The sequence below is a fragment of the Jaculus jaculus genome, chromosome 5, assembly GCF_020740685.1.
Source record: "Jaculus jaculus isolate mJacJac1 chromosome 5, mJacJac1.mat.Y.cur, whole genome shotgun sequence".
NCBI lineage: Eukaryota > Metazoa > Chordata > Mammalia > Rodentia > Dipodidae > Jaculus > Jaculus jaculus.
This window is the reverse complement of record NC_059106.1, coordinates 64,819,793-64,842,588: the sequence shown is the minus strand read 5'-3', so window position 1 is coordinate 64,842,588 and position 22,796 is coordinate 64,819,793. Positions and strand designations below refer to the sequence as shown.

At 42.4% G+C, this 22,796-nt stretch overlaps 1 protein-coding gene across 15 annotated transcripts in view; it reads left to right on the top strand.

The window, feature by feature from the left end:
- Positions 1–22,796, top strand: part of Macf1 (microtubule actin crosslinking factor 1) — a 436,027-nt gene that overhangs the window by 319,194 nt on the left and 94,037 nt on the right. For all 15 annotated transcript variants that reach the window (XM_045149529.1, XM_045149530.1, XM_045149528.1 and 12 more), the window contains 2 exons: positions 2,118–2,613; positions 4,017–5,488. In XM_045149529.1, coding sequence (XP_045005464.1) covers positions 2,118–2,613; positions 4,017–5,488 — 1,968 coding nt within the window. The remainder of the gene's footprint in view (positions 1–2,117; positions 2,614–4,016; positions 5,489–22,796) is intronic.

Genomic DNA, 22,796 nt, shown 5'->3' with positions numbered 1-22,796 from the left:
TGAATTAAATCTCTGTATCAAACCTAGAATTGATATAAGTGTAAATGCCCTAACATCATAGAAATTTATGTTGCAGAAAGTTATGTTATTTCCAATGAAACCTCACCTAGTACCTTTTCTTTCTACAACTTCTTTACCAAACCTATTCTGTTTCTTCTTCCCTCCTACCAAGTTCCCTAAAATCAGACCTATGGGTAATTTTTAAAAATATTTTAGTTATTCATTTGAGAGAGGGAGAAAGGCAGAGAGGGAGAGAATGGGCATGCCAGGGCCTTCAGCCACTGTAAACAAATTCCAGATGCATGTGTTACCTTGTGCATCTGGTTTATATGGGTACTGGGGAATCAAACCTGGGTCCTTGGCCTTTGCAGGCAAGTGCCTTAACTGCTAAGTCATTTCTCTCTCTTCCTTTCTCTCTTTCTCTCTCTCTCAAAAAAAAGTTTCATTGATTCTTTCACAACAAATTTTTAGGGGGCTGGGAAGATGTCTAAGTAGTTAAAAGAGCCTGCTTGCAAAGCTTAACTTCTATTCCCAAGCCTCCCACATAATCCACATGTAAAAAGTAATGCAAGAATCTGGAGTTCGTTTGCAACAACAAAACTCTGGAGCCACACCCCCCCAACACACACATGTAGAAATTAATAAAATTAAAACAAATTTTTTTTTTTTTAAGGTAGTGTCTTACTCTAGCCCAGACTGACCTGGAACTCTCGGCAATCTTCCTACCTCTGCCTCCCAAGTCCTGGGATGAAAGGCGTGCACCACCACACCTGGCTAGGTGCACGTCTTTCATCCCAGCACTGAAGAGGCAGAGATAGGAAGAGCACCATGTGTTTTGAGGCCACTCTGAGACTACATAGTGAATTCCAGGTCAGCCTGGGATAGAGTGAGACCCTACCTCAAGAAACCAAGCCAGGAAAAAAATTTTTTTTTTTTTTAATTAGCTGGTGTTGTGGTGCATGCCTTTTAATCTCAGCACTCAGATCACTGTGAGTTCGTGGCTACCCTGAGATTACATAGTGAATTCCAGTTCAGCCTGGGCTAGAGTGAGACCCTACCTTGAAAAATCAAAAATAATTTTTAAAATTAATTAATTATTTATTTATTTACTTGCATGTGTGTGAGAGAGAGAGGCAGATAGAGAGAATGGGTGCACCAGAACCTCTAGCCACTGCAAACAAACTCTAGACACTTGCACCACCTTTTGCATCTGGCTTAAGTGGGTTCTAGGGAATCGAACCTGGTACTTTAAGCTTTGCAGGCAAGTGCCTTCACCCCAAAGCTCTCTAGCCCATGAAATACATTTTTTTAAAACAGCTATTAAAAGTAATACGGGGGCTGGAGAGATGGCTTAGCGGTTAAGTGCTTGCCTGTGAAGCCTAAGGACCCCGGTTCGAGGCTCGGTTCCCCAGGTCCCACGTTAGCCAGATGCACAAGGGGGCACACGCGTCTGGAGTTCGTTTGCAGAGGCTGGAAGCCCTGGCGCGCCCATTCTCTCTCTCTCCCTCTATCTGTCTTTCTCTCCATCTCTGTTGCTCTCAAATAAATAAATAAATAAATAAATTTTAAAAAAAATTAAAAAAAAAAAGTAATACGGGCTGGAAAGATAGCTTAGCAGTTAAGGCTCCTATCTGCAAAATCTAAGGACCCAGGTTCAGTTCCCCAATACCAACATAAGCTAGATGAAAAAGGGGCGCATATGTCTGGAGTTTGTTTACAGTGGCTGAAGGCCCTGTCACATTCATTCTCTCTGTTTAAAAAAAAGAAGAATTAAAAAAATAAAAATAATAATCTCTCAGCCTAGTAGCCTGGTCTCTGGTGTTTCTGGCTTATATCCAGGTGTTGGCACAATTCAGTTAATTTTTGTGTGTGTGTGTATGTATGGTTTGGGTTTTTGGCTTTTCAAGGTAGGGTCTCACTCTAGCCTGGGCTGACCTGAAATTCGCTCCGTACTCTCAGGATGGCCTTGAACTCATAGTGATCCTGCTACCAATGCTGCCCTGACTGCTGGGATAAAGGCATGTACCACCACACCCGGCCTCAGTTAATTTTTATCTTGACACTACTTTTGCTTCTGTTTTCTGTGTCCAAACATCTTGATGTCATTTCTGTTTCAGTTTATGTTGAAGGAATTTGAAACACGCAAGCAACAGCATGAGCAGCTGAATGAAGCAGCTCAGGGCATCCTAACAGGCCCTGGAGATGTCTCTCCATCAGCCAGCCAAGTACAGAAAGAACTCCAGAGCATCAATGAAAAGTGGGTTGAGCTCACTGACAAACTTAACTCCCGAGCCAGCCAAATTGACCAAGCTATTGTCAAAAGTACCCAGTACCAAGAATTACTGCAGGACTTATCAGAAAAGGTAAAGGCAATTGGGCAGCGACTGAGTGGTCAGTCAGCCATTAGCACCCAACCTGAGGCTGTAAAGCAGCAACTGGAAGAGACCAGTGAGATTCGATCTGATGTTGAGCAATTAGACAACGAGATTAAGGAGGCCCAGACACTGTGCGATGAACTCTCACTGCTCATTGGTGAGCAGTACCTGAAGGATGAGCTGAAGAAGCGTTTGGAGACAGTTGCCCTACCTCTTCATGGCTTAGAAGACCTTGCAGGTGAGCTGGAGGGAGAATGGAAAATGGAAGGTGGGAATGGCTTGGAAATAGACCAGGAATGTAGGATGACCCTTGAGTGGCTTAGTATGGTATTAGCCTGTCCCTTCTTCCAGTGACCCTCAAAATTGTTGTGGTTATTACACACTGAGCACTGGCAGTATATGGAGTTTCATATCACATCGTCCTAGAGATAAAAGCTCTAGGGCTGGAGACAGTTTTTTTAAAGGGGGCCCAGGTAGAAGGATGGCTTAATGGTTAAAGCACTTGCCTACAAAGCCAAAGCACCTAGGTTCAGTTCCCCAGGACCCACATAGACCAGTTGCACAAGGTGACACATCCATCTGGAGTTTGTTTCCAGGGGCTGAAAGCACTGGCATGCCTATTCTCTCCCTCTCTCAAGTAAATAAAATAAATTTAAAAAAAAAAAAAAGCTCTAATACAATGTCAGTCAGTATGTGGACACTCATGGCCAAAGATGTACTAATAAATTCAGTTAAACATTTTCACTGATAGCCACTTGCCTTCTTTATATTGTGGGCAGGTGTACACATCCAACCTCATATATGCAAAGTTACAAAATGTTCTCGACTTAGGATGACTTGTATAAGAAAAATGCAGTCATTAATTTTCTTTTTACGTTTTTGGGTTTTTGAGGTAGGGTCTCACTGTAGCCCATACTGATCTGGAATTCACTGTGTAGTCTCAGGGTGGCCTCAAACTCATGGTGATCCTCCTGCCTCTGCCTCCTGAGTACTGAGATTAAAGACATGCACCACCATGCCCAGCTTGTTTTTATTTTTTGGTTTTTCAAGGTAGGGTCTTGCTGTAGCCCAGGCTGACCTGTAATTAATCTCAGGCTAGCATCAAACTCACAGCAGTCCTATCTCAGCCTACAAAGTGCTGGGATTAAGAACATGTACCACTGTGTACTCAGCATGGAAATTTTTTTTTTAATTTATTTATTTGAGAGTGACAGAGAGCGAAAGAGGCAGATAGAGAAAGAGAGAGAGAATGGGTGCTCCAGGGCTTCCAGCCACTGCAAACGAATTCCAGATGCGTACGCCCCCTTGTGCATCTGGCTAACGTGGGTCCTGGAGAGTCGAGCCTCGAACCGGGGTCCTTAGGCTTCACAGGCAAGCGCTTAACCGCTAAGCCATCTCTCCAGCCCAGCATGGAAATTTTTTGACTTCCAGTTTTTACTGGCTTAGAAGTCTCAGGTTATCTTAAAAGGTTGATAAGAGGATCAACTAACATAGAGTGCATGTAAAGACCTAGTTTTATGCCTTTTGGGGGGAGATTCCCAATATTTATTTCCTTCTCTTAAAGTTAGACCATATACTCTCAGCAAATATTTTAGACTGTGTTCAGGCTTGATTGGTTTCAGTTTCATTTTAACATTTCAGCTGATCGCATGAACAGACTCCAGGCAGCTCTTGCCAGCACCCAGCAGTTCCAGCAAATGTTTGATGAGCTAAGGACCTGGTTAGATGATAAACAAAGCCAGCAAGCAAAACATTGCCCAGTTTCTGCAAAGTTGGAGCGACTACACCTGCAGCTTCAAGAAAATGAAGAATTTCAGAAGAGCCTTAATCAGCACAGTGGTTCTTATGAGGTGATTGTGGCTGAGGGGGAATCTCTGCTGCTTTCTGTGCCTCCTGGAGAGGAGAAAAGGACTTTACAAAACCAGTTAGTTGAATTCAAAAGCCACTGGGAAGAACTTAGTAAAAAAACTGCAGACAGACAATCCAGACTCAAGGACTGTATGCAGAAAGCTCAGAAATATCAGTGGCATATGGAAGACCTTTTGCCCTGGATAGATGATTGTAAGACCAAGATGTCTGAGTTGCAAGTCACTCTGGATCCAGTACAGCTGGAGTCCAGTCTCCTGAGGTCAAAAGCTATGCTGAGTGAGGCAGAGAAGCGCCGCTCCTTGCTGGAAGTACTGAACAGTGCTGCTGACATTTTGATCAATTCTTCAGAAACTGATGAGGATGAGATCCGGGATGAGAAGGCTGCCATCAACCAGAGCATGGATGCCATTACAGAGGAGCTACAGGCCAAAACAGGGTCTTTAGAAGAAATGACTCAGAGGCTCAGGGAGTTCCAGGAAAGTTTTAAGAATATTGAAAAGAAGGTTGAAGGAGCCAAACACCAACTTGAAATCTTTGATGCTCTGGGCTCACAAGCTTGTAGTAACAAGAATCTGGAGAAGCTAAGAGCTCAACAGGAAGTGCTGCAGGCCTTGGAGCCTCAGGTAGACTATCTGAGGAACTTTACTCGGGGGCTGGTAGAAGATGCCCCAGATGAATCTGATGCTTCCCAACTTATGCATCAAGCTGAGCTCACCCAGCAAGAGTTCGTAGAAGTGAAGCAAAGAGTGAACAGTAGTTGCATGATGATGGAAAACAAGCTAGAGGGGATTGGCCAGTTTCACTGCCGTGTCCGAGAGATGTTTTCTCAGTTGGCTGACCTTGATGATGAACTGGATGGCATGGGTGCTATTGGCAGAGACACCGATAGCCTCCAGTCACAAATTGAGGATGTACGGCTGTTCCTTAGCAAAATACAAGCCCTGAGGTTTGACATAGAGGACTCTGAGGCAGAATGCAGACAAATGTTAGAGGAAGAGGGGACTCTGGACTTGTTAGGTCTCAAGAGGGAGCTAGAAGCCCTTAACAAACAATGTGGCAAACTAACAGAGAGAGGTAAAGCCCGCCAGGAACAGCTGGAGCTGACACTGGGCCGCGTTGAGGACTTCTACAGGAGATTGAAAGTACTCAATGAGGCCACTGCAGCTGCAGAGGAGGGAGAAGCACTGCAGTGGGTAGTGGGGACTGAAGTGGATGTCATCAACCAACAACTAGCAGATTTTAAAGTAAGTTTCACCTCATTTTTTCTTTCTTTTTATACGAATGCTTATAATTTAGATACCAGTGAAGTATATATTTTCACTTATTTCCTTATTCTCACTTTCATCACCAACAGAGCATACTGTCTTAGAGGCTAAACACCTTTAAATGTCTAAAAAGACTGGTTAGAAATTTTTTTACTGTGCTTTCAGTTTTTATAACTAATTAGGGATATAGAAAAAATGTCTCAGCCTTTGTCTCCTACACTAAGAATCTCCTCTTACATTTTCTTGAGCTTTCAAATTAACTCATTTGGTAATTGCAGTGAAGGTATCATCAGGGTTCTGTTTTTCAAACTGAGCTGTGAGAAGCCATATAGGTTCTTCTGAGCTGGAATAAAACATGAAATTCCGATGAATTATTTGTTATTATTATTACTTTGTTTTGTTTTGTTTTTGAGGTAGGGTATTGCTCTAGTCCAGGCTGACTTGAAATTCACTATGTAGTTTCAGGGTGGCCTTGAACTCACAGTGATCTTCCTACCTCTGCCTCACAAGCCCATGAATTACTAAATAAACATTTTGAATTAAAGAAATTTCACTAGGGCTGGCAAGGTGGCTTCACAGTAAAGGTAAAGCAAAGCCTATGGACCCATGTTTGACTCTCCAAATTCCACATAAGCCAGACACATATCTGGAGTTCAATTGCAATAGCTGGAGGTACTGGTACACCACCTCTCTCTCTTTCTCTCCCACTCACTCATACTCTCATAAAAAAATTTTTAGCCAGGTTTGGTGGCACATGCCTTTAATATCAGCACTCAGGAGGCGGTGAGTTCAAGGCCACCTAGATACTACATAGTGAATTCCAGGTCAGCCTGGGCTAGAGTGAAACCTTGCCTTTAAAAAAAAAATCCCCTCCCCCCAAAAAAAATCCCACAACAAGCAGCCTATGCATGCACCCAATTTTGCACCAGTACAAGTTCCTTGCCTATAAGGAAGCTTGGGAAGTACTACCATAATTTCAAGGGTTTTAGTCCTTTATCAGAGACAGAAATTCCACTACTGAGATTTTGTGGGTCTAACTGAAAATAATTGGGGGATGACTAAATCCCAAAGTGTAAATTTGCTGGTCAGGGGTTTATCTTTGGCTCTTGCCTCTCTGTATGAGCTTTGTACCTAAGAGTTTCTTCAGTGATAAATACCTAAAAATGCCTCACCCTGTGAGTATGTCTGCCATGGCATATAAACAGATTTGGAAAAGATACTTCTAGACTTTTATTTCTATCACTAATGTTGATTGATCCCACAGATGCTTCTGCTTTCAGAGTAAAATGTGTTCTCTCAGAGTCCCTTCCTGTCAGAATTCTTTCTTTTAAAAACATATGCCCAACACTTGGGATACAGAGGTAGGAGAATCACTGTGAGTTTGAGCACACCCTGAAACCACATAATGAATTCCAGGTCAGCCTGGGCTAGACTGAAACCCTACCTTGAAAAACCACAAACAACAACAACCAAAAAAAAAAAAAAAAAAAAAAAAGAAAACAGATAAGGGCTGGAGAGATGGCTCTTGAGTACATGAGTTCAGATCCCACATAAAAGCCAGAAGTTGGATCCTTTGGCTTCGCTGGCAAGCACTTTAACCTGTAAGCCATCTCTCCAGCCCAAGACCGTATCTAAAAAAATAAAAGCCAGTCGTAGTAGTGCATGCCTTTAATCTCAGCAACTTGGGAGGCAGAGGTAAGAGGATCATCATGAGTTTGAGGCCTCCTTGAGACTACGTAGTGAATTTCAGGTAAATCTGGGCTAGAGTGAGACCCTACCTTGAAAACAAAACAAAACAACAAGGAAAAAAAAAAAAGACAGAGGCGCATGCACCCTAGAAAGGTTACATTACAACTTTGTAGACAAGATCCCAGTGTGACATTAGCAAAGGATTCCCTTACCACATTGGGAAATAGTACAATTTGAAGCTCTAGCATCATCTGTTCTATATGGAATTCCTGATGTGACCATCTAAAGAAAAGGTAGTTGAAGAAAATTCACACCCAAGTGTGAATGTATATTCCTCCTTAAAACATACAACTGTTGTGCTGACAGTATAGCATTCCCTGTTTCAGCTTGTGTGTCAATCTTTACTCTTCTGTTGCTTCTTAAGAGCAGACTTCCATGTGTGTGTTCATTTCCAGTTTGCCTGAATACAGTTTTCTTGGAATTAACTGTTCAACCAACTTAATGAAGTTATTCAGAAACTAAAATATATCTCTGTCAGCTTAAATAATTTTGTCTAACTAGGATATAGATGTGTAAAGATTATTTTAAATTTGCCTAATTATTCATTCATTTAGGGCTGGGGATTGAACCTAGACCCTCTTACTTGCTAGGCAAGCACTGTAGGATTGAGCTGTATCCCCAGCTTGCCTTGTTTTCTCAACACTGTTTTGTACATGTATTTTTCTTAATGAGTGCAGGCTAGCATTAAAAAGAGTATACTGGGGCTGGAGAAATGGATAACAGTTAGGCATTTGCATGCAAAGCCAAAGATCCCAGGTTCAATTCCCCAGGATCCACGTAAGCCATATGCACAAGGTGGCGCATGCATCTAGAGTTCTGTTTGCATTGGCCCTGTTGCGTCCATTCTCTCTCTCTCTCTTTCTTTCTATCTGTCGCTCTCAAATAAATAAATAAAAATTTAAAAAATTATAAAAAATTGATCTGAGAATATGTGAATTTGGGTAACTGGGGTGTGGGGAGCCCCTCGGCCCGCATGGCCAAGGCCTATGGGGAGAGTACCCCTGGCCAAGCCCTAAAGATGGCGCCTGACGGAAGTTCAGTGCTTGGGACAAACAAGTCCATATTTGGAGGAGTTTGCCATCTCATTGGTTTCTGATGCTTGTCTGGAGGGGTTGCGTGGCCTGGAGTGATTGGGCGGAGTGAGTGCGCTTATAAGGAATCCCCGCCCGAGCCTCGGGGGAGATGAAGCTTGAAGTTGCCTGAATAAACTGCTGTAAGAAGAACTGGTGGTTGTGTCTTCCTTGCTGGTCGAGGCGGACGCGACACTGGGGGTTCTGGAGCCAATCCCTGAAATATACCAAGTTCACTATTGCTGTCACTTTTACTCATGTTGCTGGTCTGTGGGTAGCAGTGTAATATTTAGTGAGCTAGAAAATGAAGTAATGAAGCCTATAAAAATTGTGTCAGGCTTAGTGGCACATACCTGTAATCACAACACTTGCAAGGCTGAGGTAAGGAGGCCATAACATAACTTCAAGGCCAGCCTGGACTGCAAAAACAAGACCCAGTCCCAAAACAAACCAAAAAAAGTATTAAATAATGAATTAAAATATTGAAAAGAGCCCATAGGCAGGCATAAATATTTGTGACAAGTCATCTTTTCCTTGGTTTATAGAAACATTCTGGATTTTGATGTAGCTAAAAGACTTCAAGAAATTACTAGGCATTATTTTAAACTTGATTTATGTCTAGTGTGTTGCCTTATAGTGTTCAGAGTAGCTGCTTAGTTGTTTGTTATAGCCCTCTATTCTCATTGTTCCTACCAAGAATGCTGTGAATATGTAGGCTGGAGCCAGCCAGTTAGCTGGGCACTGGCAGTGTTTATCTATAGCACACTATTAGCCTGGATCAAGGCAGGGAAGTAGATACATTGCATCCTTAATTCAGTAGGTACTTATGTAAAGTTGACAGTGCAATTAAGAAGTCCTGTTCCACTAGCTGGTCTAGTAGGGAAGTAAATAAAAGCTCTGGAGCCAGGGGTGGTGGTGCACTCAGGAAGTAGAGGTAGGAGGATCACCATGAGTTTGAGGCCACCCTGAGACTGCGTAGTGAATTCCTGGTCAGCCTGGGCTAGAGGGAGACCCTACCTCAAAAAAACAATAAATAAATAAATAAAAGCTTTGGCCTCCTCCCCACAAAGGACTTTTGTCAGAACGGGAGGAGCACACTCCTGGCTGAGCTCATGGGAAGTCAAGACAATGAGAGGAAAACTGTGTGACAGTTGCTCAGCCCCTGGTCACATTCTAAAGACATGGTCATTTTCATGATGGGAGTGAGTGTCGAATCCGTAGGCTAATGTGTTCTAGTCCAGCAGTTGACTAATCTTCCCTTCCACCAGTAGCACAGCACACCCAACTTAGTATGACACTGCTTTCAGATTCAAATTATTTAAATAAGAAAAAAAAAACAGAGAAGGTAAATATTAAAAGACATTATCAGCTTTAAGTTTTCAATGCTTTCTTTCTGTGTGGGGTGGGGGTCGAGGATGTAATTGCAGACATGTAGGCTAATGCGCACTTGTGTCAGAGAACAACTTTGGGTGCTGATCCTCACCTTACACCTATTTGAGGCAAGGTCTGTTTCCTTTTTCACTGCTCTGTACAGTAGGCTAGCTGACCCACTAGCTTCCAGACACCTCTCTGGTCTCTGCCATCCTTATCTCCTTGTATAGACTGGGATTAAGGATTCCACCATTACATGAGTCCTGGAGATCTGATCAGGTCCTCATGCTTGGGCAGCAAGCACTTTATCCACTGAGCCACCTCCCCAGCCCCAGATTTTCAGCTCCTTTTTTTTTTTAAAGTGGCATCACTCTTCAGCATAGAATCTGAGAGAAAATACAAGTCTATGACATAGAAGCATGGGCTCTGCTGTGACCGGGTTAACTCCACTAGAAGTAGCCACAGTAGGTAGATAGCCAAGTCTGTGGAGAACCTCCAGACTTACTTGGAACTGTGCAGTAGAGTTGATAACTCCATGAGGTTAAAAGTCATTATTCCTAGGAAAAGCTTTCACTTGCTTGCCTCTGGATAATTTATAATCTGGTCAACTGGTATCTGTCAGATATGAATGGAAGAAGCCTTTCCATTCCAAGAAGGGAAAGTGCTCAGCCCTCCTGAGTTAGAACATTCTCTGTTGAAGGTAAAAAGGAAGAGAACTTTCCAGAAATCAAAATGTATGTTGAACATGTTTTCAGAAAACTGGGAGGAAAAGACTTTGGCTAATCTCTTTAGGAAACTGCATTTTCCTGAATGAAAGAGTCTCTGATTATTGAGGAAAAGGAATTATAGATGCCTAAGGAAGGGCAGACCTTTCTATCATTGCAATTGAGCTAAAGAATGCTCCTAGTGTGATGTTTCTGGAAAGGGCAGGGGGAAAAATCTGTTGAGTCTGTAGATAACTAGAGTCTCCTCATTTGAAAGTCTCTGTGGATTTTATCAAGATGGCTGGGTGTGGTGGTGCATGCCTTTAATCCTAGCACTTGGAGGCAGAAGTAGAACATCACCAGGAGTTTGAGAACACCCTGAGACTACACTGTTAATTCCAGGTCAGCCTGGGTTAGGGTGAGACCATTTTGTCTCTTAACACTGCCTCTCCCTTATATCTCTGTTCCTTTTGGGCTGAAAAGATGTGCTACTTTGGGCACTGATGAGCAGTGTCTAGAAACCTGCGTGTGCATTTCATTCCTGTGTTTCATGTCTGTGATTGAGGCCAAACTTGAGACTAGGCATTCTACTCTCAATGACAAAAAAGAACCATGATGAAAATAGAGCATGTGCATTTCTCACAATTGGTTCATGTCGTCTAATGATTCATTTGGAGCATCCAAACTTGGATGTTTTTCTTTTGGTTTGGGGGGGGGGGGTTTGTTTTATTTATTTATTTTTTATGTGAGTGAGAAAGAAAGAATTGGCATGCCAGGGCCTCCAGCCACTGAATTGAACTCCCGATGCATGTGCCACCTTGTGTGCATGTATGACCTTATGAGTTTGCATCACTTTGTGCATCTGGCTTAACTGGTACCTGGATAGTTGAACATGGGTTCTTAGGCTTTGCAGACAAGAGCATTAACTGCTAAGCCATCTCTTTAGTCCTTGGTTTTGTTTTTTGAGACAGGTCTCATGTATCCCATGCTGGCCTCAAACTCACCATGTAGTCTTTTTTTTTTTTTTTTTTGGACAGAGACAGAGAGAGAGAGACAAAGAGGCAGTTACAGAATATAGACATGCCAGAGCCTCTAGCCACTGCAAATGAACCCCAGATGCTTGTGCCACCCTATGCATCTGGCTTACATGGCTCCTGGGGAATAGAGCCTAAGTCTTTTGGCTTTATAGGCAAGTGCCCTAACCATTAACCCATCTCTGCAGCCCTGTTTTGGTTTTTCAAGGTAGTTAGGATCTCAGTCTAGCCCAGGCTGACCTAAAACTCACTGTATAGTTCAGGCTGGCCTTGAACTCACAGCAGTCCTCCTACTTCTGCCTCCGAAGTGCTGGGACTAAAGGTGTACACCACCATACCTGGCCAGTTTTTATGTATGTTTTTATTTATTTATTTTTAATATTTTATTTTTATTTATTTGAGAGAGAGAGAAAGAGAGAAAGAAAATGAATGTATCAGGGCCACCAGCCACTACAAATGAACTCCAGACACACGCACTACCTTATGCATCTGGTTGATGTGGGTCCTTGGGAATCAAAGTTGGGTCCTTTGGCTTTTCAGGCAAGTGCCTTAACTGGTAAGCCATCTCTCCAGCCATTTTTTTTAAATGTATTTATGTATTTGTTTTATTTTTTGAGGTAGGGTCTCACTCTAGCTCAGGCTGACCTGGAATTCACTGTGTAGTTGCAGTGATCCTCCTACTTCAGCCTCCCAAGTGCTGGAATTAAAGGCATGCACCACCATGCCTGGCCCATGTGTTTATTTTATTTTATGTATTTGAGAGTAAGAGAGAGTATGTAGGCAAACCAGGATATCTTGCTGCTGCAAACAAACTCCAGATGCATGTACCACATTGTGCATTTGGCTTTACATGGGTACTGAGAATTTGAATCTAGGCCAGCCAAACTCGCAAGTAGCTCCTTGAACCACTGTGCCATTTTCCCTTTTCTGATCTTGAACTTCTGATCCTGCTTCTACCTCTCCAGTGCTGGGATTACATGGGTACACCACTGTGCCCAGGTTTTATGTGGTATTGAGGACTGAATCCAGTGCTGCATGCATGCTAAGCACATCCTCAGCCCCAGTCATCTTTTCCTTTCTTGATTTTGAGGCTGGCTGGTAGGGTGGAGGTTCAGTAGTAGAATTTCTAACAGTATTCTTCTAACTCAAGCTGAGCAGAATTTAGGGTTAGAGACCTTCAGCTTCTGTCTGAGAGCTAGATATCCTTCTGCAAAAGCAAAACAAGGAAGTTCTTGAGTCACAGCCCCTTGATTTTTTTTTTCCTTCATGGTAAACAAGCAGCCTTGTGGGCACATAGGACAGCCCTTAGAAGACAGGGCCCAGCATGGTGCTGAAAGACTGCCAATTCACACAGAGATACTGTCTCATTCCTTTTCAAATGGTTACAAAGGCAATATCAACCCATCTAAGGTTTTGCCAGTTAGTACACCTGCCTGAGAATGAGTCACTAGAGGATAAAGCAAATGAGGTCACCATTATCTGCCTGCCCTGGTAGAGAAAGGAAATCAAACCTGAGAAGTTCTGTCCTCAGTCTGTAACTCGAGGTTTATATGTCCCTTGCTTTACAGCAGATAAGTAGGTTCCCTCCACCCTCTGCAATCCCTCTTGCCTTGTGCCGACCCTTGGCCAGTTTGGAGGTTTTTGTTTGTTTGGTTGGTTGGTTGATTGGTTTTGTTTTTCTTTCTTCTTTAAACAGGGCTACTCCAGTGATAACTAGAGTTGAAAATACCCTAAAACAGAATTTCTCAACTTGAGTATTATTGACCTTCTGGGCTTGATTGTTTTTTGCTATGGGGAGCTACCTTGAGTTAGGATGTTTAACACTGACCTGTATTCGCTAGCAGTCGTGACTTCCCATTTGTGACAATCAAAAATGTCCCTAAATATTGCCAAATGTCCACTGGAAGGCAGAATTACCCTCCTGAGAACTACTTTGGAAAAAGAATTGCCTCAGGTGGAATGAATGCTGGCTGATTAAGTTAAATATTTGTGTAGCAGGCAGCCTTCTGGCAATCTGATTACCACTATGAGTATTAGCAGTAACTGCCTCTAACTCAGGCTTCCTTTAAGCCCTAGCTCTTTTATTTTTGCTGGTGCTAATCTGTTTCTGGTTTAAAATCTCTTAGTCACTTTCCCTGGAATGTGAAATGTGCGTCCAGTTGTTGATGCAGGTGTTTGGCTGATGATGTATTTCCAAAGAGAAAAGGAACTTCCTATGTGGGAATACTTCAGGGTGCTTCCTTGTCCTGTGCCTTTAAGAGGGTAGACTACAGTGTGTCAGTTGTTCTTTGCAGCCAGTGCAGAGTTTGGCCTCTGGTATTTATAAAACTCTTAGGTGACCCCTGCCCCAAGAATTCCAATGCTCTATAATAATCCTCTCCACCTCCACTACCACCACCACCAACAACTGCATGAGGAGAAGGCAAAGGAACCTTTCAGGCCTTTAAGTTTGCATCATGTTGAACCCCTTCCAGCTAGCTTTTAAAGTATTACTTACGCTTAGTATTATATTTTATTTATTTATTTATTTATTTTATGTTGTTTTTTTGAAGTAGAGTTTTTGTTTGGTTGGTTGGTTGATTGGTTTTGTCTTTCTTTCTTCTTTAAACAAGGCTACTCCAGTGATAACTAGAGTTGAAAATACCCTAAAATAGGATAGCCCAGGCTGTCCTAGAATTCACTGTGTAGCCTCAGGGTGGCCTTGAACTCTCCGTGATTCTCCTACCTCTGCCTCCTGAGTGCTGGGATTAAAGGCATGTGCCACTGTGCCAGCTAACCCTTAGTATTTTAAATATCAGCATCACTTGGGAAAGCTGAAGCTTGTAGTCATAGTATCATCCAAAGAAGCCTCCTGTCTCAATGAATGTCTAATGGAATATCATCAAAAGTGTTAGTTGAGCCAGGCATGGTGCTACATGCCTTTAATCCCAACACTCCTCAGGTAGAAGTAGGAGGACTGCCTGAGTTCAAGGCCACCCTGAGACTACAGAAGGAATTCTGGGTCAGCCTGGCCTAGAGTGAAACCCTACCTTGAAAAACAAACAAACAAAAGAAAGTGTTGATTAATTCCATTTTTTAAATTTTTAAAAATATTTTTATTTATTTATTTAACAGAGAAAGATTGGGGGGGGGTGTTGAGAATGTGCATGCCAGGGCCTCTAGCCACTGCAAACAAACTCCAGAGCATGCACCATCTTGTGCATCTGGTTTACATGGGTACTGGGGAATTGAACTTGGGTCCTTAGGCTTCACGGGCAAGTGCCGTAACCACTAAGCCATCTCTCTATACCCATTTATTTATTTATTTACTTATTTTTTTTTTTTAAGGTAGAGTCTCACTCTAGCCCAGGCTGACCTGTAATTCACTATGTAGTCTCAGGGTGGCCTCAAACTCATGGCCATCCTCCTACCACCTCTGCCTCCTGAGTGCGAGTGCTGGGATTAAAGGCGTGAACCACCACTCCCGGCTGCTTGATTTCACTTTTGATAACAAAAACTTTTTTTAAAACTATTTTTATTTCTGGGCTGGAGGCCCTGACATGCTTATTTTTTTCTCTCTTTCTCTCCCTCTCCCCCCCCCCCAAATAAATAAAGGCAAGGCCTCCAGCCACTGCAAACAAACTCCAGATGCATGCGCCACCTGTGCATCTCATTTATGTAGGTCCTGGGGAATTGAACCTGGGTCCTGTGGCTTTGCAGACAAGTGCTTTAACCTCTGAGCCATCTCTCCAAACCAAGAAAATCTTTAAAAACATTTTTTAAATTTTTACTTATTTATTTAATTGGTTTATTTTGGTTTCTCAAGGTAGGGAGGGTCTCACTCTAGCCCAGGCTGTCCTGGAATTTATGTAGTCTCAGGGTGGCCTCAGACTCACAGCAATCCTTCTACCTCAGACTCCAAAATGCTGGGATTAAAGGCACATCACTATGCCTGGCCTGTTTTTATTTTTTCTGTTTGAGTGACAGAGGCAGACAGAAAGAGAAATGAGTATGTGCATCTGGCTTTAGTGGATGCTGGGGAATTGAACCCTGCCACCAAGTTTTCAGGCTTTGTAAGCAAGTGCCTTTAAACACTAAGCCATCTCTCCAGCCTCCCCGCTTTTTTTTTTTTTTTTTTTTTTTGAGATAGGCTGACCTGGAACTCATTCTGTAACTCAGGCTGGCCTCAAACTCCTACCTCTGTCTCCTGAGTGCCAGGATTAAAGGTGGGTGCCACTATGATCTGCCTAACAAAATGTTTTAACCAACAAATCTTCAATAAAGAAAAGGACTAAGGCTGGAGGGATGGCTTAGCAGTTAAGGCATTTGACTACAAAGCCAAAGGACGCAGGTTCAATTACTTAGGACCCACATTAGCCAGATACACAAAGGGGCACACATATCTGGAGTTCGTTTGCAATAACTGGAGGCCCTGGCATTCTCATTCTCTCCCTCTCTCTCTCTCTCTCTCTCTCTCTCTCTCCCCCCCCCTCCTTCTCTGTCAAATAAATAAATAAATAAGTAAATATAAATAAGATATTTTTAAAAAGGACTACCAGTTTGTATTATTGCTGAGTTTATAATTGAGATGAGCACACACTTGCAGAACTTAACTGTTCTTTCCTGTGTCTAAGAATGAATGCATGGTCTTAGCCTTAGTCTGGTTCTGGAGGGCTGGAGAGAGGGTTTAGTGGTTAAGCCACATGCCTATAAAGTCTAAGGACTCAGGTGCGATTCCCCAGGACCCACAAAAGCCAGATGCACAAGGTGGTACATGCATCTAAAGTTCATTTGCAGAAGCTGAAGGCCCTGGCGAGCCCATTCTTTCTATTTGCCTCTTTGTTTCTCTATCTCTTTCACAAACAAATAAAATAAAAAGGTTTTTTAGAAAGTTCTGGAAAATTTTTTATTTTAATTTAAAGTTTTTAAAATTTTATTTACAAGCAGAGAGAGACAGACAGACAGACAGAGAAGGGGGGGAGGGAGAGAAAGGGCACACTAGGGCCTCAGCCACTGTAAATGAACTCCAGACACATGTGCCACTTTGTGTACCTTATGTTTACATGGGTACTGGGGAATCAAACTCAGGCTATTAGGGTTTGCAGGCAAGTACCTTAACTGCTGGGAGCCCTTTATTAAATTTTTAAAAAAATATTCTGGAGCTAGGTGCAGTGGTATGCACATATAATGCCAGTTATTTAGCTAGTTAAGGCAGGAGAATTCCTTGGGACAGAAATTTGAGCCAGCTTTGACAACACAGGAAGACCTGGCCACAAAAAATAAAACCAAAAAACTTATCCTGGGCACTTTAAAGCTAACTGGCTTGCCCATATACAGTAAGCCTTAAGCCTCTGGATTATGTGATAAGTAGCTCTGAAGGCCAATTGTTACATTTGGCTACTTTAACCGGAAAAAAGTGAGAGTCCTATTGGCAATCCAGTCCAGTCACTGCACTAAGGCATCATTACCCCAAAGGCCTGTCTCCTGCCAATGTCTCAACTGTCCTACTTGGAAAAACCTAGCTATAAGTAGACTGTGTTTCCTCCTATCATCCTTAAGACTGTGCCACAACCAAGTGCTATTCAAATAAGTGTCTGGTAATATCTATACAAAATTAATGAGACATAGTCCCTAGACCCTCACAGAGCTTTTTCCTTCCACCAGTACTACTGTTTCAAATGTAGCCCTGTCAGAACTTTGGGTCACCTAAAGTTAAGAATAAATGCTTAGAAGAAAGTGGCTCTATACTGTGGGGTGTGTTTTTTTTTTTTGTTATTTTTTTAAAATATTTTTTATTTATTTGAGAAAGATACAAAACTAGGGAGGTAGAGACAGAAAGAGAGAAAATGGGCATGCCAGGGCCTCCAGCCACTGCAAACGAACTCCAGGTGCATGTGCCCTCTTGTGCATCTGGCTTGCATGGGTCCTGGGGAGTCAAACCTGGGTCCTTTGGCTTTGCAGGCAAGCACTTTAACCACTGAGCCATCTCTCCAGCCCTACACCTTGTTTTTCTTTTTCTTTTTTTTGAGATAGGGTTTCATTCTACCTCATGCTCACCTGGAACTCACTCTATAAGCCCTTGGCTGACCTCCAACTCATGGTGAACCTCCTACCTCAGTTTCCCGAGTGTTGGGATTATAGGTGTGAGCCACCATGCCTGGATTTCCATATACCTTTTTAAAAATCAATTAATTATTTATTTATGCAAAAGGAGCAGAGAGAGAGAATGAATATGGGTGGGCCAGGGACTCTAACCACTGCAAACGAACTACAAACACATGCACCACCTTGAGCATCTGGCTTTATGTGGGTAGTGGGCAATCAAATCAGGGTCCTTAGACTTTGCAGGCAAGTGCCTTAACTGGTGAGCCATCTCTCCAGCCCCCATATGCCTCCCCCTTCCCCAGGGTAGGGTCTCTCTAGCCCAAGCTGACCTGTAATTCACTATGTAGTCTCAAGATGGCCTTGAACTCATAGAAATCCTCATACCTCTGCCTTCCAAGTGCTGGGCTTAAGGGCATGTGCCAGCATGCCCAGCCCCCATATACCTTTTTTAAAATATAATATTTTGAGGCTGGAGGGATGGCTTAGCAGTTAAGGTGTTTGCCTGCAAAGGCAAAGGACCTAGGTTCAATTCCCCAGGACCCACATTAGCCATCTTGGGGGCTCACGTGTCTGGAGTTCATTTGCAGTGGCTGGAGACTCTGGTGTGCCCATTCTCTCTCTCACTCTCTCTCCCTCTTTCTCTGTCAAACAAATAAACAAAAATAAAATACTTTTTTAAATAATATTTTTGTTTATTCATGTTTAGTATTTTATTTATTTGCTTACTTGAATGAGAGAGAGAGGGAGAGGCAGGTAGAGAAAATGGACACACTAGAGCCTATAGCCACTGCAAATGAACTCCAGGCATGTATACCACCTTGTGCATTTGGCTTATGTTGGTATTGGGGAATCAAACGTGGGTCCTTAGGCTTTCTGGGCAAGCACCTTAACCACTAAGCCATTTCTCCAGCCCATGTTTATTCATTTGTGAGGAAAGAGAGGGATGAAATGGGCCTGCCAGGACCTTCTGCTGTTGGAAATGGACTCCAGATGCACGTGCCATTTTGTGCATCTGGCTTTACGTGGGTACTGGGGAATCAAACCTAGGCTGGTAGGATTTGGAGGCAGAGGTAGGAGGATTGCTGTGAGTTCAAGGCCACCCTGAGACTACATAGTGAATTCCAGGACAGCTTGGGCTAGAGTGAGACTATACCTCGAAAAAACAAATAAACAAAACAAAAATAAAATTCCAACTTGCAGATAAGAAAAATAAGACTTAAAATAACTTGCTCAAGCCGCATAGCAGATAAATATTTGAGTTGTAACTGGAAAGATCTGTTTGGCACTGAAGCTTATGCTGTGCTAGTGGTTCTCATCTGGCACAAATTTGGACATTTAACAATGTCCAGAGACATTTTTTTGTCACAAATAGGGAGGCTGCTGCCAGTGCCTAATGAGTGCTGATAAACATCCCACTATACACAGAACAGCCCCTAACGATGGCAAAAGTTATTCAGCCACTTCTAGAAGATAGGAGATTTAGTTTATGCCTTTTTTCAGATTCCATGACACCTGAATTGACCGATGAAATAGTTGGAGAAGGCTGTGTAGAGAAGCTTCTGTAGCTTTCCTTGCCCTTTTCAAATATTGGTTGAGAAATTGGGTTGCCTTGGAGAGTGACCTACACAGATTTGTTGAATAAAATTAGGATCTTATTTGATCAGTGGCTAAAGAATTTTCTCCATGATTGACCAGTCCTGTCCCTGCCCCACCCTGCCACAAGACTCCTGCTGTGGAAATCAATCAGCTGTGCATTTCACTACTTCCTGTAGGGTGTGTGTTGTGGAATGGCATCAGCCCTTGCGCCAGCTGGGAGTACTGATCTCAGTGTGATTCTGTCAGACTCTGTCTCTTGGAGCCTTGCTGTTTGGAACAAAGGGCACTCTGTTAGGAAAACAGAAAGTCTGTGTGATTGGACAGTCATTGTGCATATGCACAGTTCCCACCAAAAGAGAGAGACAGAGAAATTTCTGTAGTCTTCTAAAACCTGGAGTTCCCTAGCCTCTGTTTGTCTTCACCCTTCTTTCTGGAGAGCTTACCTTTTCTCCAAATCAATGCAGGAGTCATCTGATACAGTGTTCTACCCACATCTGAATGGATAGCTGACGTCCCATCTCACTATAAAGCTTTTCTGATTTATATAACTTGTGGGCTGGAGAGATGGCTCAGCTGCTAAAAATGCTTGCTTGATGGCTTAGGTTTAGTTTCCCTGTACTCACTTAAAGCCAGATGCACAGAGTGGCACATATGTCTGGAGTTCATTTGCAGTGCTAAGAGGCCCTGGCATGCCCATTCTCTTTCTCTAATAAATAAATATGTTTTCAAAAAAACAATATATATAATTTGTTTGGCACTTATACATTGCCCAATTTGAGCGTTTTTTATTTATTATTTGTCTGTTTGCTTTATGAGCCTATTTTTTTTCTGTTCCTCAGAGTAGATAGCATATTGGTTTATACACAGTTGAAGACAAGTGAATATTTGGCTGATTGGTTGAATGCTCTTGTTTGTTTTGTTTTCTTTTTGTTTTTTCGAAGTAGGGTCTCACTGTAACCCAGACTACCTGGAATTCACTATGTAGTCTCAGGGTGGCCTTGAACTCACAGTGATACTCCTACTTCTGCCTCCCAAGTGCTGGGATTAAAGGCATGTACTACCATGCCCAGCCCTGAATGCTCTTTTTTAATATTTTTATTTATTTATTTGAGAGAAAGAACTCCAGTCACTTGTACCACCTTGTGCATCTGGTGTTATGTGGTTACTGGGGAATCCTAAGGGCCCCAGTTTGATTCCCCAGGACCCACGTAATCCAGATGCACAAGGGGGTGCATGCGTCTGGAAATCATTTGCAGTGGCTGGAGGCCCTGGCGTGTCCATTCTCTCTTCTCTCTATTTGCTGCCGCCCCTCCCCCCCCCTCGTCATCTTCTTCTACTACTTCTCCTCCTCCTCCTCCTTCTCTCTCTCTCTCTCTCAAATAAATAAATAAAGTATTTTTAAAAATAGAAACTGGAGTTGGGCATAGTAGTGCATGATCCCAGTACTCAGGAGGCTGCAACAGAACTGTAAGCTCATGGCCAGCTTGGGCTACATAGTGAGACTCTGCCCCCAAAACAAAACAAACAACAAAGAAAGCTATCTGCTTGAGTTATGTCCTTGTGTGTCCTAAAGAAATTATAATCTTAGCCTGCATTATTCACCTCTCCATCTTTTCCCTAGGCTCCCTTTCTTCTCTACTAATTAACATACATTATAGTCATACAGTCGCTTTTCAGTATTTCAGAGAAATACCCAGAGAAAAACAAAGAAAGCCAGGTTCTGAGGCTGGAAAGATAGCTCAGTCTATAAAGTGCTTATCATGAAAGTATGAAGACCTGTGTTCCATAATCCCACATTAAAAAAAAACAGCCCTGCATGGTGATGCACACCTTTAATACCAGCATTTGGGAGGCAGAGGATTGCCTACCTTGAAAAACCAAAAAACGAAGAAAAAAAAAATGTGGTGAGAAACCCTGTCTCAAAAAAGGTGGACACTGCTTGAAAAACAAGGTTATCCTCTGGTGTGTGTGCATACCCCTCTCCCAACACATGGCCAGATTCTGAAAGATAGTAGTTAATTATCACTTTTTGTTTGTTTTTTGTTTTTCGAAGTAGGATTTCACTCTAGCTCAGGCTGACCAGGAATTCACTATGTAGTCTCAGGGTGGCCTCGAACTCATGGCAATCCTCCCATCTCTGCCTCCCGAATGCTGGGATTAAAGGCGTGCACCACCACACCTGGCTTTAATTATTACTTTTACAGCCATTATCATTTTATATAATTAATTGACAGTTAACAAGAGAATTTATTCTGCCTAATGTAGTGGGGAAAAAAATAGAATACAAGTTCAAACCAGAAATATCCAGTTTTGAAACCTGTTAGCAATCTGAGAAACCTTGAAGAAAATTACTTTGGCTACAGAATGTGAATAATAACTCATACCCTTAAGAGTTTGGGTGAGGATTAATAAAGTATTATAGGCAAAAGCATTAGGTTTATATTAGGTGCTCAGCAAATAATATCATTTTATTTAAGAACATTTTTCCAGACATACAAATTACAATATTGCTACATAACCCTGGCTGGCCTGGGGCTGGCTGTATAGCCCAGGTGCTAGTCTCTACCTCACAGAAAGCCTCTTTCCTCAGTTTCCCATGTGTTGGGATTACAGGTGTGAGCTACCATGCCCAGTCAAAAATTATTATTTAAAAAAGATATATATACCAACAGTTACTCAGGGGCTGGTAATACAGCTCAGTTGGTCGAAAGCTTGCACAAAACCCTGGGTTCAATCCCCAGTACTACAAAACCAGTCATGGTGGCCTGTAAGCCCAGTATTTGCTCAGGAATTAGAGAGAGGAGAATCAGAAATTCAAGGTCATCCTTGGCTGAGGTCAGCCTGGGTTAGATGAAATGCTGTTTCAAAAAACAAAATGGGGGGCTGGAGAGATAACTTAGCGGTTAAGGTGTTTGCCTGCAAAGCCAAAGGACCCTGGTTCTATTCCCCAGGACAGAGGAGCACATGTGTCTGGAGTTCATTTGCAGTAGTAGGAGGCCCTGGTACTCCCATTCTCTCTCTCCTTCCCTTCCTCCCTCCCTCTCTCTCTCTCTCTCTCTCAGGTACATAAATTTAAAAAAAAAAATTATTTTCAATGGGGTTGGAGAGATGGCTCAGTGGTTGAGGCACTTGCCTGCAAAACCTAATGATTTGAGTTTGATTACCAGGTTCGATTTCCCAATCCCCACATAAAGCCAGATGCAGTGGCACGTACATCTAGAGTTTGTAGGCAGTGGCTGGAGGCCCTGGTTTACCCATTCTCTCTCTCTGTGTGTCTCCCCTCTCTCTGCTTGCAAATGAATAGTTTGTTTTTTTTTAAATAAAGTTATCTTTATATCTAGGAATGGTCATTCTGCAGAAGATCTGTCCAACACTAGATAAACTGTTTTTCTTGGAAAAGTGAAAATTAGTTTCTGGCAGCAATTTATTCAAGTGAATGAACAGTTTTTGTTAGGAAGAAGTGTAGAGCTTTTTTCTAACCCTACAGTAGTAATACATAGTCAGTTTTAGGACATGATTCCTTTACAACTTTAAGCATATCTTATGTACACATACATGTTGTTTATTCATTAATTTATTCATTTATGCATTCCTTTCAGAAGCCTACAACCAGTAGATTTTTCTTAAAACATTTTGGTCTTCACTTTATGTGCTCTGTAAATCAATATTATCTTCAAAT